General features: G+C 40.1%; 1 protein-coding gene across 2 annotated transcripts in view; it reads left to right on the top strand.

Annotated features, from left to right (window-relative positions):
- Positions 1-13,120, top strand: part of LOC146514434 (transmembrane protein 132D) — a 40,064-nt gene that overhangs the window by 16,385 nt on the left and 10,559 nt on the right. For both annotated transcript variants that reach the window (XM_085169052.1, XM_085169053.1), the window contains exons 5-6: positions 2,184-2,327; positions 7,742-7,950. In XM_085169052.1, coding sequence (XP_085025178.1) covers positions 2,184-2,327; positions 7,742-7,950 — 353 coding nt within the window. The remainder of the gene's footprint in view (positions 1-2,183; positions 2,328-7,741; positions 7,951-13,120) is intronic.

The following is a 13,120-nucleotide window of genomic DNA, read 5'->3' as shown; positions in this document are numbered from 1 at the left end:
TGTAAAATTAAAGCTGCATCAGGCTAGATGACAAGTTGCGGGATGTGTGCGGGATAAGCTGCTGCTCTGCACTGACAACGATGTACAGTAAAAGGTGGGAAAATAGGTTAGAAGATTAGACATGTAATCAGGTTTAGGTGTTAGTCTGTGTTAGTGCTGATCTGTGGGCAATATAATGCACTACAGGAATTAGGGAATTTTCATCCAGGTGTGTGTTTGTGACACAGTCATACTGTCATCGAGGGGAAGTTTTTAGGACATTTAACCAGTTTTAATGTGTGCTTTGATCATTTACTCATGGTAACACTTGGTCTTGCTTCACATTGCTGTTCCTACAGCTATAACAGTGATGACTGTAAAACATGTATGATATGATAGTCTAGCAGGGTCATGAAAGTTTCTCACGAATTGTGGGTTTATTGCAAACAAGGTGTGGACCCAGATGCAGGACTCAGCAGACTGACATGCAACAGAGAACAGAGGGCGAAGCAGACAATATACACACAAGAGGAGATTAGGCCAGAGTGGACACACCTGGGGATCACAGCTGAACAGAATCTGACTGACGAAACAAGAGAAGCAAAACGTCACATCACACACACACACACGAGACAGGAAACTATCAAAATAGAACAGGAAGTAACACACACATACGCTGAGATCTAGACTGAGATGTGAACTTGACACTGGGACTGGAGAAATATGACTGACTGGGGAGACAAAAGGATGAAAAGAAGAATATGGGAATAGGAATGGATAAACATAAGGACACGTATTAACTTAATAAGGCAGGAACACTAGATAGAACAGAGAAACCAGATAAACATGGGAACATGACTGGGGATAACAAAAGGATAACAAAACATAGAGACTAGACAAGAACCAGAAACTAAAAATAACAAATTCTGTTTCTCTTCAGAATAGAAAACTCCAACATTTCATAAATTCAAAAGAATGAGTAATGAGTCCAGAACAAGCTCAGAAACAGCCTTGAAAATCCAGGACCATGACAAAATGTTGGCCAAAGACTTTTTCCTACTGAGTTTCTTATTATTAAAAAAATGTAAAAAAAAAAAAAAAAAAAAAAAAAAAAAAAAAGAAAAGAAAAAGGCAACAACATGTTGTTTGAATATAAGTGTAATTTTGTCCCATACCTTAACTCACTTAATAATGAACTTAGAATTAAAAATATGTGTGTATGGGTTTTAATGCGGCAGCACGGTGGCACGGTCGTTAGCACTGTTGTCGCACAGCTAGAAGGTCCGGAGTTCAATTCCACCATCAGGCCGGGGTCTTTCTGTGTGGAGTTTGCATGTTCTCCCCATGTTTGCGTGGGTTCTCCCCGGGTACTCCGGCTTCCTCCTACAGTCTAAAGACATGCAGTTATTGGGGATAGGTTAATTGATCAGTCTAAATTGCCCATAGGTGTGAATGTGAGTGCAACTGTTTTTTTTTTTGTCTCTGTGTGTTGGCCCTGCGACAGACTGGCCACCTGTCCAAGGGTGTACCCTGCCTCTCGCCCTATGACAGCTGGGATAGGCCCCAGCACCCCCCGCGACCCTGAAAAGGATAAGCAGAAGCGATTTTAAAGCATGATAATTCAAATATGTACCTGTATGTTAGTTTAATTTACAGATCTGGTACATTGCTTCTGCTCTCCGGCACTCCCTTGACAATCATGTTAAAGTAATAATACTAAAAAGTTCTATATACTATAAATACTATAGCTATAGTATATAACTATAATATTGTAAAGTTCTGTCTGTCTCTCTCTTTATTTCTTTGCACAGTTGAGGAGCGTATCAGGTCACATCTCACTGCGTGTTATACCTGTATAACCGTGCACGTGACAAATAAAGAATCTTGAATCTAAAACGATACAAAATAATCTTAAAAAAAGATCCAGAGTCAAAAAGTGCATGTTCTTCTGCGGCTGATGTGTTGCAAGAGGGGCTGGATGTTTTGGGAATATGTTTAGAGCAAAGATTCATCCCTTTGGAAGCGCGTGACTCTTTTCACTCTTTCAGCTAATATCTAGGAATTAGGCTAAAAATGTTAACAAATAATCCCCAAACTACTAACTTTGTGGCTCTGTTTCTTTGTACACAACACCAAAAAAGCCATGATGTTGTGTTAGCCTAGACTGCTAGCATGTGCTTTATTTGCCCTTCTTTTTTGCCCAGAACGCAGATATATTGAATACTGCAGTACTGACAGGAAAAAGAGTTTCAGTCCCAGTGAAAACTCTCGCTGTTGAGGCCAGTGGTTCAGTCACTGACGTGACCAACTACACCAACTGTAGATCTACAGATGAGGATGTGCTCAAGGTAAGTCAAGAAAATGGTTTCTCATGTTTCTGGTTCATGTGTTTGGCTTTTTATGAAATAAGTAACCTAAGCACCTAAGCTAGAATGCATAGTGTTAACTGTGTACATGAGTTCTGTATTATGCACGAATAATAAATAATTACATAAAAAAAAATAGCTATATCAGCTAATGCAGTTATTACAGCAGATGTAATTGAAGGATTGATGTAATTGATGTAGATATTGTTTTGAATTGAATGAAAATCAGGACTCATTTGCACAAAAAGTGAAAGTGAATTTAAATACAAAGAAAAAGAAATAGTTCATGAATCGTTCTGGTATATGCCTCTAAGACATCCACTGTCACTGTGGCATCACACACAACAAGCCCAACTCTAGTGTGTCAGTGTGTGCTAAAGTATTACAGATAAAAGCAACCTCTTCCAATATAGCACAAGCTTATGCTCACAACACTCAGTCATTAAGTGATTTGACCTTTGTGCAATGGATTCATGTTACTAGGACAGAAAAAAAGTGAGGGTGACGGAGAAGAACTGGAAAATTAGAAAGATTTTTGTTATTTTCTATCAGACGGCTGACCTGCCATGGGCTGAGTGTAAGGCAGTAAGTAAACAGTAAGAGAGTGAGAAAAGAGCTGAAGAGAGTGAGACTGCGTTTGTAATGATTTTCTGTATCAAATTAATCCAGTTATTATGTGTCTCTGAATGAATACCTTATGCTTCCTGTAGTCACTGACTCTCTTTATGCAATACCACTAACTGGGTGAAGTTGAGGGCTAAAACCACAGACTTAACTCTTTATAGCATAAGCGGAACAGACTGAACCTTTATTGGGGAATTCAGTTGTATGCAGTATAAACAGATGGAGCTATATTACACATTTTCCAAAACAAACCTATGCGCTATCCCGTACACAGAAAATATGGGATGCATTGGCATTGTATAAAGGACTGGAGGGAAAATCAAATGTAATCAATTTTGTAATCAAGCAAATCACTCGAGGTTATGTTATATCTTTCATATCCAAAACAACCGTTCATATCTAATTTTATTTTACTCTGAAACTCTTCCCTTCCTGTGTTGCCATGCTGGACACTAGGATAACAGTGAGATTTCAACCAGTTATACAGACGGGGGAACATTTCTCCTGGGACAATGACGAGCAGTCACCAAAAATCAATGAATCTGGGATTTCTGATCCTGCAAGCACTGAGAGGGAATCCCATAGCATTCACCCCTTCTGCTCCAGTTAGATCTTCAAACTTGCAGTGGTAATAGGCTGATGCAGCCTGTTTTTTAGTCCTGCATGTGAAATAGTTATTGTAGATATACCATCAGTGGTTTGTTATGTGAAAATGAAGGCGCATTACTTCTTCTCTTTATGCTAATTGTGTGTTTTCTCTGTTTTTGTTCTTGACCTTAAAGACTAACAATTACTGCGATTACTGTAATAATGCAGTATGCCATTAGTAACCCTTTGAAATAATCAGCCATTATTTTTATTATTATTATTTTCAATGAATTTTTTTTATTTTTTCTTATTTTGAGAATACATAATTGTGACCAGTGGGATAATTTCATGCTGCATATCTGAATTAACATATTTCTTCAATGCAGTCTTAAAAAAACACATTAGATATTTTTAGGCATCCCAACACATTAACACATTTAAAACTCTGGCTTGTTCCTAATCTTGCAGAGACCAATTGCTGGACCTTTGGTAGAGAAATGTCCCATTCTTGTCTGATATAGGATTATAGCTGCTCTGGTTTGGGGTCTTCTTTGTTGTATTTTTTTTATTCTAGATGGGCCAAATGTTTTGAATAGCTGAAAGGTCTGGACTGTGGACAGGCACGCTGACCACCTGGACTCTTCTACTTTGACATCATGCTGTTGGAATAGCTGCAGTATGTGGTTGTCTTTCTCAAATATGCAAGGTCTTCCCTGAACACATCACATGTTGCTCTAACACCTTTATCTATATTGATGGTGCCCTTCCAGATGTGCCATGTTTTCCAAAAAGAATTTCAAAATTCAATCGGTCTGACCACAGAACAGATTTCCACTTTCCTTCTGTCCACTTTAAATAAACTTTGGCCCAGTGAGGACATGAGTGTTTCTGGGTGTTGTTGTTATATATCCTAAAATAAATATTGCTGTTTTTCCATATTTACTGCAACTGATAGATTGTTGTTGTCCTTCAAGCAGGCCATCAACTTCTCTGTTTTTGGTCAAAACCTTAGAGGATTCCTGGAATTACCTCATAAAATCCTCCTATGTCATTTTAGAGATTTTAAAAATACCATGTGTTCCTGTCTGTATAAACCGTGTTTGTATAAACTTAATATATGTATCCAGCACCCAGGCTGAACACAGCTAGTCTTTTGTGTTAAAATATTATACTGACCTTTTATCCTATAGTTCTAATGCATGCATTCTTGTCTCATGATGCGAAGAGGAAGAATTAACACTTTTCATGTAGTACTTTACTAATGCATTGATACATCGTTTGTTTTTTTTAAACCCTTCTAACCTGAAATAGTTTTATGGTGAATTTAGGAAGCATAATAATGTAACAGAAAGAAAGCAATTTACACAACATGAAGTTCATGGACTGCCCATTCCAACACATTTCAGCAGTCTCCCAAACAGAGATCAACAGAAAACAACACAAGCTGGGAATGGTAGATAAAACATTCACTATTATTAAGCACTGCAGTAAAATTCATTGCTCTGAAATATATCTGATAGGCTGAAATATGCAATAGGCTGAAGTACAGAAGAAAAGATGCACAGTTAAAAGAATAAAACTGCAGTATAAAGAATATCTAATTGTGCAATTTCAATTTCCTCCAGTTAACATCCTTCTTTTCCTACTTTCCAATTATCTTTTTATAACTGCATGTTAAAGTAATAAGTAAATACACAGTAAAAGTTTATGCAGTGGAATGAGTTTATTCAGGTAGCATTTTCTCATGTCTCTCATAATACACTGTAAGCGTATTTTAAGCGTGTAGTATTTTAAATTACGTGTCATGAGTCAAGTTTTATGTATATTTAATTATCTGGACTCCAGTAAAATCCAAGGCAATATCTTCGTTTTGAAAATAAATGAGGGTCAAGCGGTCCTCCTGATGCCTTCCTTGCAACAAATTCACAAAGCTGGCAATGCCACTGTGTGCCTCTGATCTCCTCGAGTGCTCTTTATACCTCACACCCTCAGAAATCCCCTGCTTCCCTTTCTAGTCATAGTAGGAGAGGGGGAGGCGGAGAGATGACTTTGTTAGGCCTTTGTTTGAATTGGTTTGAGAGGCATTTAATAAACACAGAAATAACGTATTATTTATAATTGATGTTACACATTACTCATTACTTTTCTTAAAAGTAATGCATTTTCTTACTTAACTACTCCCCAGTGGAGGTAATTCAATGCACTCTGCAACATAGCCTAAAATAAATTGTCATTGTTTAGGTTTGTTAAGAAGTTAAAAACATTCCCAAAGGGACTTTAAAACATGTACAGGGAGAAACGCCGTATACAAACCTGACTGCACATCACTCTATTTGTTACTTGCTGAAACTCGGGCTGCTGGGCTGCAAGTCAGCATGCACTCAGCTTCATCAAACAGAGTTCTTTGCTAGCTTTGTGTTTGTATGCAGTGTGTGCAGATGCTTGCAAAGAACCAGCGTTGTGTTAGCAGTATAGCGCAGCTTTTTTCTGTCCTGGACATAGTTTGTGCTTTATTATTGTGCTCTTTTCTTATCGTGCAGTGCAGTGTGTAGGAGGAGAAAAGGCATATTGGACTGTATATTTAGCGGTCTATCATGTAGTTAACTGAAGCTTTATGACACATGTGATAACATAACTACAATTGTAATGTGGATACTGGATTTAGTAAAGCAATACAGTACGTTTATATTACTATATCACTGAAAAATGTAATGTGATTGTTTAATTGCTACTTGTTGGCTCTTTAAAATATCAAGCTTTAGTTTCTTGGTTATGGACAACATACACCCAGTTTGGTTATAAGGATCTTTTGCTACCACCTTTTAATTAGGGTTAGTTTATGTCTTTCCACATGCTTGGTAAGCTTTGATATCAGGGTGTGGGTAGTTGTTGCTGGCCTGTATTTTTTTTCTGTCACACACTTGTCCCTTGCTGGAATAAATTTGAATTAATGTTTGTATCTTCACCCCTTAAAATTGTGGGCTGCTCTGCAACTTTTGACATGATAAATAGTAAATCTAGTAAATCGATAGTTTGAAGTCTGTACATTATACAGATAATTGAAAACATATGTAATAAAGTGACAACATAACTATCTGACTAGCAACATGTTGCAAAAAAATAAATAAATAAGAAAATCATGTTTATACACAACAGTGTTCAGGCCCGCAGACAGTCATTTATCTAAGTCAGATAAAGGATCAATGAGGTAGGTGAACATTTACAACTGGTGCATTCTTTCCTGTGCTATCACATGAAGATGAGGGGTGGTAAGTTAAAAAGAAATACATTCGATCTATTTGTTAGCAGTAGATATGGCATCCCTCATCTTCCACCGTCAAATCGTCTGCTGACTATAGAAGAGGAAGTTGAATTGGAGAGATGCCCAAGAAATCTGAGTCATGAACAGTTAGCATGATGAACTGCCCCCTGTCATCATTTCCATGAGAGTTCAGCTCGACTTGCTTCAGAATTCATTCCTCCTGCTTTTTCCTCACTTTTTCCCTCCTCCTCCTTTTTGCCTCCCTCTCTCCAGTGCTCCATTCTATTCTCCAGTCTAGTGCTCTCCAATTACCTCTGTGGAGCCACTGGTTTGTTAAGATAAGTACGGCGGCAGTGGAGATAGGCCTCCAATCTTAAATAAAACACACCAACTGCTGTGTCTCACCTCATTGCGCTCGCTGGTGGGGATTGTGGCACTCCAACCTACAGTAAGGCATTACAGGAACAGTCATAAAGGAGAGCTAATTTACATTCAGTAACAGTTTCATAGAGACCACAGATGTGAATTTACATGACATAAACACAAACAGGCTGCAATTCCCAGGCCAGACTTTGAAAGTGGTGTGAAATTAATAAAATGTTGGTATGTGTGTGGTTTTGCCTTATTGGGTTTGGCGGCTCTGTCCCCTCTACCCTCTCATCATCCATATATTCAAACTTATTCAGTTTGCATAGGCTTTACATTAAAAGACCTTCACCAGGGTACATCCAGAGAATATTGATTTCACATCACTAGATGACAGTCCAGTCCCAGTTCTGGTCAAGTGACTCCTGTGTACATTTTAAAATAACTTTCTTGTTCGGTATATTTACAAAGTTTTCGAGCAACTTTGAGTTTGTGAACCAAGACATACTTCTTGAGGCCTTTGTTCTTTATCTTTCTTCTCTATTTTTCTCTCCAGGTGTCAGAGCGCTGCAGCTATGTATATCTGAATGGGAAGGAAACCAGAGGGAAAAGTAGGATAATGCTCAACTTTACATATGGTTTTCTGAGTGCCCAGCTGGAGATGAGTGTATGGATGCCCCGTCTGCCCTTGCGTATTGATGTGGCTGACCCTGAGCTTAGCCAGATCAAAGGCTGGAGGGTTCCCGTTACTACTGGAAGCAGGAGGTAAGGCCTGACCAACTGCCGTACATCTATTGTTCCTTGGGGTTCTGTTACCTTCTGTCACCTGCCTTACCTGTAAGACTTTGCTTTGAAGTACTGAGACAAATCCTAAAGCTTTTTTCTGCATAAAAGTTTACTTATGCATCATCAATAGTTGGCTAACCTCATCTATAGCATAGAGAAGAATAAAAGTGATGTCACGACTGGCTTCCAAAGTGTTGTTTATAAGCCTTGGCGTGAGTGTTTCTGCCACCTTGACTGCAAAAGAAGAGTAAAAACAAGATGTAGAGAGGGGTAGGTCTGACTGTGAAACCACGCACCCATTGGCTAGCAACTTGCGATGAACAATTTTTATATGATAGAGAATCCTCCATTTTGAAGCATGGTATTACCAAGAGTTACAAAACAGACTTAATCTTTTGTTCAATATGACCCAACATGTTTACAGAGGCCAAGACCTAAAGCCGTTCCCATTGACCTATACGTTATAGGCATGTGACATGTAGGAATGGAAGTCTGTTTCCCACCACAGCTAACACCATCCTCCACAAATTCACTGCACATATATATGGCACAATAAAGTGCTATTCTATTATTTCTGGTGTTTCAGATAAAAACCAGGTTTAAGTCTAAAGTTGATGTTTAACCTGTAAGAAATCTTTGCTGTTTTTTTTAATTTTTTTTTATTAATGTTTTTGTTGACACTGGCTCAGAAACAATCAGCTGGTACATGTTGAGACTGTTAATGGGGGTGTTGAATTGAATGACATTATACTGAGTGGTGTGTTTCTAATATCCATCTGTGCACTCTTTACAGTCAGTCATAACAAACAACATCACATCTGTGTTTGGTACATTAGTGAGCAGGCGAGTGTAAAGGCAATGCAGTTGCCCTGGAGGTAAAGGTTAGTGGGATTTTACTCAATACGAGTCACTATTTTCCCCACTCAATACTAATGATGATGGTCACCTGATGGGCTGTCATTTCCCAAAACATTCACTACCGAGCTCTGGGCCCAAAGGGACATTAGGTCAGTATTGTGAAATTTCAACAGTGATTGTACTGACTATTCTCTATTTTTCTCTCACTTTTGCAAGTAATAAAGGTGCTCAATGTTATTTTCCATCCTATACTGTGGAATACACTAATCTCTCTCGATAGATAGATAGATAGATAGATAGATAATATAATGGAGGCAAAACTTAAGGTCAGACATCTTATGGGTTTTTCATATGTTTATATCTTAAAAAACCATGTAGATTCATGGAAATGTTTCACCTCAGCATGTTTTTTACTCTCTTTTGGTTTCAAAATAAACTCTTAAACACTTGTAGAATGTAAAACACTTGTAATCAATGAACACTTATACTGTTTAATTAACACTAATACTGTGATTATTGATTTCCAGCCTAGCAATCCTAAAAAGGCGTGCTGGTTTAAGGGTTATTGAAAAAACTAATTGAAAAGTGAGGAAACATAGAAATCTCAAAGTTTTTCTAAAAGCTACTCTCTGAAATCTTAAAAATCAAGGGCAAAATATATATCACTGTGCAAATGTCTTTTACCATCTCTCATTTCTTTACATTTTTCTTGCAGTGATTAATTAAAACATGTCCAAACATACATGGAAATACAGTATAAAGAGCAAAAACAGAGTTTGCGTAGTTCTAATGAGCTTGAAACTCATAGGTGGTATGAGCACTTTGTCTGTCAGCACAGCCTGAACTCTCTTAGACAGCTTTCTTATAATTAAGACATTTTTAGCTTCTCCAGACTTCTTGAAGGGCAGTCAAAGGTTTCTTCATTTATCTCAGATGCAGATGGTATTGCTAAATCTACAGTATAACCTGTGAAGTCATGGTTAGACTTGTAGTCAAGACCGCCTAAACCAAGACCAAGACAATACCAAGACCAGAGGGTATCGAGACCAAGACAAGACCAAGACAGACCGAGTCAAGACCAAGACAAAGTCGAGACGAGACCAAAAACCAAGACCGAGACAAAAAAGTCTTTAAACTGCAGCCAGATGCTGCTTCGTTTACGGGTGTCAGGCATATTTATGTGTTTTTGCGATGCACTTGCACAGCCCTCCTCATCGCTGTCTACTGTCTCACTCACTTACTGAGAGGACAGACGCACGCTCCACTTGACTGTCGCGTCTCTCACCCTCTCTGTTTTCCACATAATGATATTATCCTATATTCTCGCATGTGATTGGCCACAATATGGAGGGATTGGAGCATAGCTGAGCCACTGTGTGAGAGCTGAGCAGTGAAAGGAAATTAAGTGAGGAGCCGGCTCTCGCTCAATGGGAGTCGACTCTTCTGATTCACTACAAAGCACTCTCTAAGCACGGCTCTTCGAGCCGATGCTTTTGCGCATGACACATTATCGAACGTTAAGTTGTGTGTCATGGATACAGTTGACTCCAAATCTCCCAACCACTGTGTCGATCTGAGACAGCAAGACCGAGACAAGACTGAGGAATCCAAGACCAAGACGAGACCAAGACCAAAGTCCATCGAGACCAAGACAAGACCAAGACCACGTAAAAGTGGTCTCAAGACCAAGACCAGTCTCGAGACAACCAACTCTAGACGTGGTTCAGAGTTTTCAATCTTAGTTGTTCACAGGTTCTAAAGAAGAATCAACTAATAGTTGTTCGCGGGAAAAATCGCAAAGATTTTTTTAAGAGGAAACAGCGGCTTGGCATGGTCAAGTACTCATGTTATCAAAGGTTTGGGTACCCATAAAAGCTTTATTTATCTCTCTTCATTCAATCTCTGACAGTCCAGCATTCACACATCATAACAGTTCACAGCGTGTCGATATCTTAAATCCCTAAGATGCTGCCAAAATGCATATTTAGGGTTTAACCTATAAACCCATATGTGTGTATATATGTGTGTGTGTGTGTGTGTGTGTGTGTGTGTGTGTATATATGTGTATATATATATATATATATATATATATATATATATATATGTATATGTATATGTATATAGAATAGAATAGAATTCAACTTTATTGTCATTGCACATGCACAGGTACAGGGCAACGAAATGCAGTTTGCATCCATCCAGAAGTGCTTTAGTGATATAGATATATTACAATATATATTAGCAATAATATAGATATGTAAGTATGTTACAGAAATGGGTCTATTATGGTATGTTATAATGTACACGGTATGAAGTATGTTAGGAATATTCTATAACTATAAGTATGTACAGGCTGTAGTGAGTACAAGCTATGTACAGGCTATGAACAGGATATAAATATGAAATAAAAAAAAACTATACAGAAATCTGAGATATACAGTTATACAGAAATGTGAACTATGCAAGTTATAAACAGTTGTAGGATTAGAAATTATCGTATGTACAGAATGATTATTTACACAGAGCTATACAGTAGTGCAGTCAAGATAAGTGAGATATGTGGATAATTTCTACAGAGGTATATAAAGTGCTAGTGATTGTGAATGGTGGTTCAGTCCATGTTATTATTGTGTGTTTGAGGGTACGGTTGTCCATTGTGTGTGTGTGTAGGTGGTTGTGGGTGTGTGTATGTCCAGTCCATGAGTTTAACGTGGGTCAGATGTCAGGAGGCAGAGTTCAGGAGTCTGACAGCTGTGGGGAAGAAGCTGTTCTGGTACCTGGTGGTCTTAGTCCGGAGGCTCCTGTAGCGCCTCCCAGAGGGCAGGAGGGTGAAGAGTCCATGTGCTGGGTGACTGGGGTCTTTGATGATTTTCCCAGCCCTTTTCAGACACCGCTTCCTGTAGATGTCCTTTATGGCAGGAAGTGGTGCTCCGGCGATGCGCTGGGCAGTTTTCACGACCCTCTGCAACGCCTTCCGGTCCGAGGCCGAGCAGTTCCCATACCAGACTGTTATACAGTTGGTCAGGATGCTCTCGATGGTACAGCGATAGAAGTTCACCAGGATGTCTGAGGACAGGTGGTTTTTCCTCAGAGTCCTCAAGAAGAAGAGGCGCTGGTGAGCCTTCTTGACCAGCTTGGAGCAGTTGGTCGTCCAGATGAGATCCTCGGAGATGTGGACTCCCAGGAACTTGAAGCTGCTCACACGCTCCACAGCCGTCCCCTTAATGTGGATGGGTGGATGTGGGTCAGCATTCCTCCTGTAGTCCACGATGAGCTCCTTGGTCTTCTCTGTGTTAAGCAGCAGGTTGTTTCTGTCGCACCACTCAGCCAGACGATCCACCTCCTCCCTGTAGGCGGCCTCATCGTTGTCACTGATGAGGCCAATCACCGTGGTGTCATCTGCAAACTTAATGATGGTGTTGGAACCATCAGCAGGTCTGCAGTCGTGGGTGAAGAGGGAGTAGAGGAAAGGGCTCATCACACAGCCTTGTGGTACACCGGTGTTCATTGTGATTGTAGATGAGCAGTGGTTATCCAGCCGGACATGTTGGGGGCGGTTGGTCAGGAAGTCCAGTAACCATTTGCAGATGAGGGAACTGATGCCCAGGTCTGTCAGTTTCCTGATGAGTTGTGAGGGGTGGATTGTATTGAATGCTGAACTGAAGTCTATAAACAGCATTCTGGCGTATGTGTTGTTGTTGTCCAGGTGTGAGAGGACAGAGTGCAGTGCGATGGAGACTGTATCCTCTGTGCTCCTGTTCTGGCGGTATGCGAATTGGTGGGGGTCCAGGGTGGGGGGGAGACAGGATTTGAAGTGTGCTAGGACCAGCTGCTCTAAGCACTTAGTGATGATGGGGGTGAGTGCTACTGGGCGGTAGTCATTGAGGCAAGATGGGTTGGAGTTTTTGGGTATCGGGACGATGGAGGTGGATTTGAAGCAGGCCGGTACCACAGCGTGGGCCAAGGACAGGTTGAATATGTCTGTGAGCACTCCTGCAAGCTCCCCAGAACACGCTCTGAGAACACGCCCGGGGATGCCATCAGGACCTGCAGCCTTGTGGACATTGATCCTGCTCAGCACCGCTCCTACATCGGTGGGGGAGAGAGTCAGAGGTTGGTGGTCTGGCGTCATGTCTGTTTTGGTTGTGGTTGTTGGATTCCCTCGCTCAAAACGAGCATAAAAGTTGTTGAGCTCGTTGAGGAAGGAGACATCAGAGGATGCGGGGGAGGGTTTGGTGGTCCTGTAGTCTGTAATGGTCTGGAGTCCTTGCCACATGCGTCGGGGGTTGGA

Source organism: Neolamprologus multifasciatus, chromosome 7, assembly GCF_963576455.1.
Source record: "Neolamprologus multifasciatus chromosome 7, fNeoMul1.2, whole genome shotgun sequence".
Lineage (NCBI taxonomy): Eukaryota > Metazoa > Chordata > Actinopteri > Cichliformes > Cichlidae > Neolamprologus > Neolamprologus multifasciatus.
Note: the sequence above shows the minus strand (reverse complement) of the source record. Positions and strands in the feature narration are given on the sequence as shown.